The 3460-nt window shown below is 33.2% G+C and overlaps 1 protein-coding gene across 2 annotated transcripts; it reads right to left on the bottom strand.

The window, feature by feature from the left end:
• Nucleotides 1-689: 689 nt before the first annotated feature.
• si:ch211-125e6.11 lies at nt 690-2839 on the bottom strand. 2 transcript variants are annotated; one of them, XM_087265841.1, is made up of 6 exons: nt 2728-2839; nt 2547-2611; nt 1621-1703; nt 1281-1403; nt 1075-1183; nt 690-900 (listed from the first exon to the last, which is right to left on the bottom strand). In XM_087265841.1, exons 2-6 carry the CDS (start codon nt 2602-2604, stop codon nt 833-835), a joined length of 441 nt encoding a protein of 146 aa, XP_087121967.1. In that variant the 5' UTR covers nt 2605-2611; nt 2728-2839; the 3' UTR covers nt 690-832. The 2 variants fall into 2 exon arrangements, with proteins under 2 accessions (XP_087121967.1, NP_001124136.1); NM_001130664.1 differs by lacking the exon at nt 2728-2839 and having other exon boundaries at nt 811-900; nt 2547-2664.
• Nucleotides 2840-3460: the final 621 nt, after the last annotated feature.

The following is a 3460-nucleotide window of genomic DNA, read 5'->3' as shown; positions in this document are numbered from 1 at the left end:
TTTTATGTTGTGAACCTGAATTTAAAGTGAATACAATAATTGCAACAATAAGAAAAGAAAAAAAAATCTGCATCTTGTCATTGCATTGCAGTTTACATATAAGTTTGTTGCGTCTAATACGAATATAGTCAAGCTATTCACTGATCTTGCCAGATAATCACTTTACCTCTACCATACTTTTACCACACTTAAATAATTTGTGATTCTGGCTCTTATCCCTTTTTGCATTGTCTTGAGCCTTCACATTGCCAATTATATATTGTTAGTAGCCTGGATAGGTCACAGTCATTCTGCTACATCATATTGCTTTCTACTGGATGTAAAATTCTCTGCAGTACATTTTGTTATTTTAGAATGTAAAATTCTTATTCTGTAGTTATTTTGGTAAAAGTAACTAAAAAATAATATAAGAGTAATGTAACATATTACAATTCTGAAACAGTAATATTGTAATGTAAGGGATTACTTTTAAATAACAGTAATAAGTAATCTGTAATGTATTACAGTTTGGAAGTAACTTGCACAACACTTTAAATCACACAGGGATGTTTGCGGATTATATTGCAGCACAGCCCTATAATATTTTCACCAGCCAGCGCTGCTTATAATACAGACATGATAACCTCCCCTAATTTTTAATACAACACAAATATATATTTTGCAAATAAATAATTAAACACCACAGCAAACACAATTTGCTTTGCTTTTATTGATTAGGAGAGTGTTACAGAGAAGGTATTGAGAAGATCTTCAGGTGAAATTTAAAGATAGTATTGGAAAAAGTGAATGTAGTACAATCAATGTAACTGAAGCAGGATGCCTGCATACGACCTCACAGTTTTCTTTCACACATGAAGCCCATTGAGGTTGAACAGCCCTGATCGTTCCAGCAATGGTTTGCTGTTGGAAAGGAAAATAAAAGATTAGATCATTCTTAAAAATATTTATAATAGCATGTTAAACTTATATCCTTGAGGGCAAATTAGACTTTTCATGTTACTGTATGAACTTATACCACTGTAAATAATTGCTATAAATAATAAAGAAATAAAAAAAAACAGATTGCACTCTTACAGGTCCAGTTGATCTCCATGCAGTTTTCAGAGCGCTGGTTGTTAGGCTCATCAGAGCACCAGTTGTTGTAATCAAACATAGATCCATCAGTCCACAGCCACTGTCCTTCCTAATGAATGAAGAGGATGATTATGTATAGAGTGTCTATATATTATATAAGATTATATAAGATTGTGTGTGTATCTTCATGTATATTTTAGACCTACTTGTTCACCATCATGACCGCCAATCCAGCAACGTGATGAAGAAGGCACCATATTCATTAGAAAATCATTTTCCAGTCTATTATGCACAGATGCGAGATTTCCACCAAAGCCTTGGCAGTTTTTCTGAAGAGACATGTTTTTAAATCGTCAACTCAACATGTATTAAAAAAAAATTATAAATCAAATTCAAGAAAATGTAACATTAATAAATGATGCACAAGCTTTTGGCATTTTCATTTAGGCTGGTTGATTATTTGCTCAAAATGAGTTAAGCATGCACTTTCAGATTTGTGATTTCCTATCAATAATAAAGCTGTAGCGGTTGTATCAAACACATTACCTCTGCTGTGATCCAGCTAACCGACTGAGAGAAAAACTTGTAACATTTCACTCCAGTATTTATCCATCCATAGGGACATGAGCCTTCACACAGTAAATAAAGGCAACTGTAATATTCAGCATTTTGACTGTTATTTCATGTGCCTTATTTTTGGGGTTTGTGTAATTATGTGTTGCAAATACACTTTAAACATTACCAATATAATATAATATAATATAATGTAATATAATATAATATAATATAATTCATCCATTCTCTTTTCGACTTAGTCCCTTTATTAATCTGGGGTCGCCACAGCAGAAATGAACCACCAAATTATTTAGCCCTTCCAGCTGCAACCCATCACTTAGAAACAACCGTACACACACACACACACACACACACACACACACACACACACACACACACTATGGACAATTTAGCTTACCCAATTCACCTGTACCACGTTTTTAGACTTGTGGGGTTAACCGGAGCTACCGGAGGAAACCCACGCCAACATGGGGAGAACATGAGGTTCGAACCAGCAACCTTCTTGCTGTGAGACGATTGTGCTACCCACTGTGCCACCATGCTGCTAATATAATATAATGTAATGTAATGTAATGTAATGTAATATAATATAATATAATACAATATAATATGTTTCCCAGAGATGAGTTGCGGCTGGAAGGGCATCCGCTACGTAAAAACGTGCTGGATAAGTTGACAGTTCATTCCGCTGTGGTGACCCCGGAATAATAAAGGGACTAAGCCGAAAAGAAAATGAATAAATGAATAATAAAATATAATATAACAATCATTAAGTCATTAATCATGCAATTATTAGTCAGAGTATTCAAAATATCTTGCCATTACTCTTCATAAAGCTACAAAATGTCAAAGGGTATGTAGAACAAGTTTTAAAAGGGTTTCTACAAACAAATTACCTGATGCATTCCCTATGGAGAGCATGAAAAGAAGCAGAAGATTTCTCAGCATTGCCATGATGATCCTGAAAATGAATAAGCAGGAAAATGAGTGTATTCATATTCTGCACATGCGAAAGACAGAGTATACAACAATACTTGAAGTAAATAATTTATTCTGCTGGTTGCTGTCAAAACTCACCTTGGTGTTCAGATTGTTTCCTTCAGTGAAGTTTCAGTGAAGATTTAGAGAAGTTTGAGAAAGAGCCCTGCTTTTATACTTTACTCCACACCAAGTGTGCTTATGTCACAAGGATGATACAGGATGTGCCTGTTTGATTTGTGGATCAAATTAAACTCTAAGAATGTGGTAAGATGAGCCTTTAAAAAGGAAATGTCAGGCTAACTAAATATTAATTTTTAATTTAATAGATTTAGTTAGGTCAAATATTAGTCTAAAGATATATCTATGCAGGAACAAAAATATTTCAAGGTAAACAAAGAACAAAGTAACTATGCATATAGACTGAATAACTAATTTATAAAAACAGTAAAATACCATGATGACAGTATTAAAATCTTACTATAGTTCTTTTGCAAGATACTAGTATTCAGCATAAAGTACAAATTAAAGGCTTAATTACAATAACTGGGAAAGTTAGGGTAATTAGGCAAGCCAATGAACAGCAGTGTTTTTTTTTTTTTGTTGTAGTTAACTGGGGAGAAGAAAATAAAGTAAACTTTTAGAGGGTTACTAATACTGAATCTCACAGTCAAACTAAAAGTAGTGCGACTTTTCTCTGAATTAAAATATATAACAGGAAACACAATGAAAATGTCCCTGCTCTGTTAAACATTTAACTATGAATAATAATACAAAATTTCACAAATAAATTTGCCTTCAAAGTTCAACTGTATACAGTGCCCATAAATGA

This window comes from Danio rerio, chromosome 9 (assembly GCF_052040795.2).
Source record: "Danio rerio strain M-AB ecotype USA chromosome 9, GRCz13ab, whole genome shotgun sequence".
Lineage (NCBI taxonomy): Eukaryota > Metazoa > Chordata > Actinopteri > Cypriniformes > Danionidae > Danio > Danio rerio.
The sequence above is the reverse complement of the archived record's forward strand: the minus strand, read 5'-3'. Positions and strand labels throughout refer to the sequence as shown.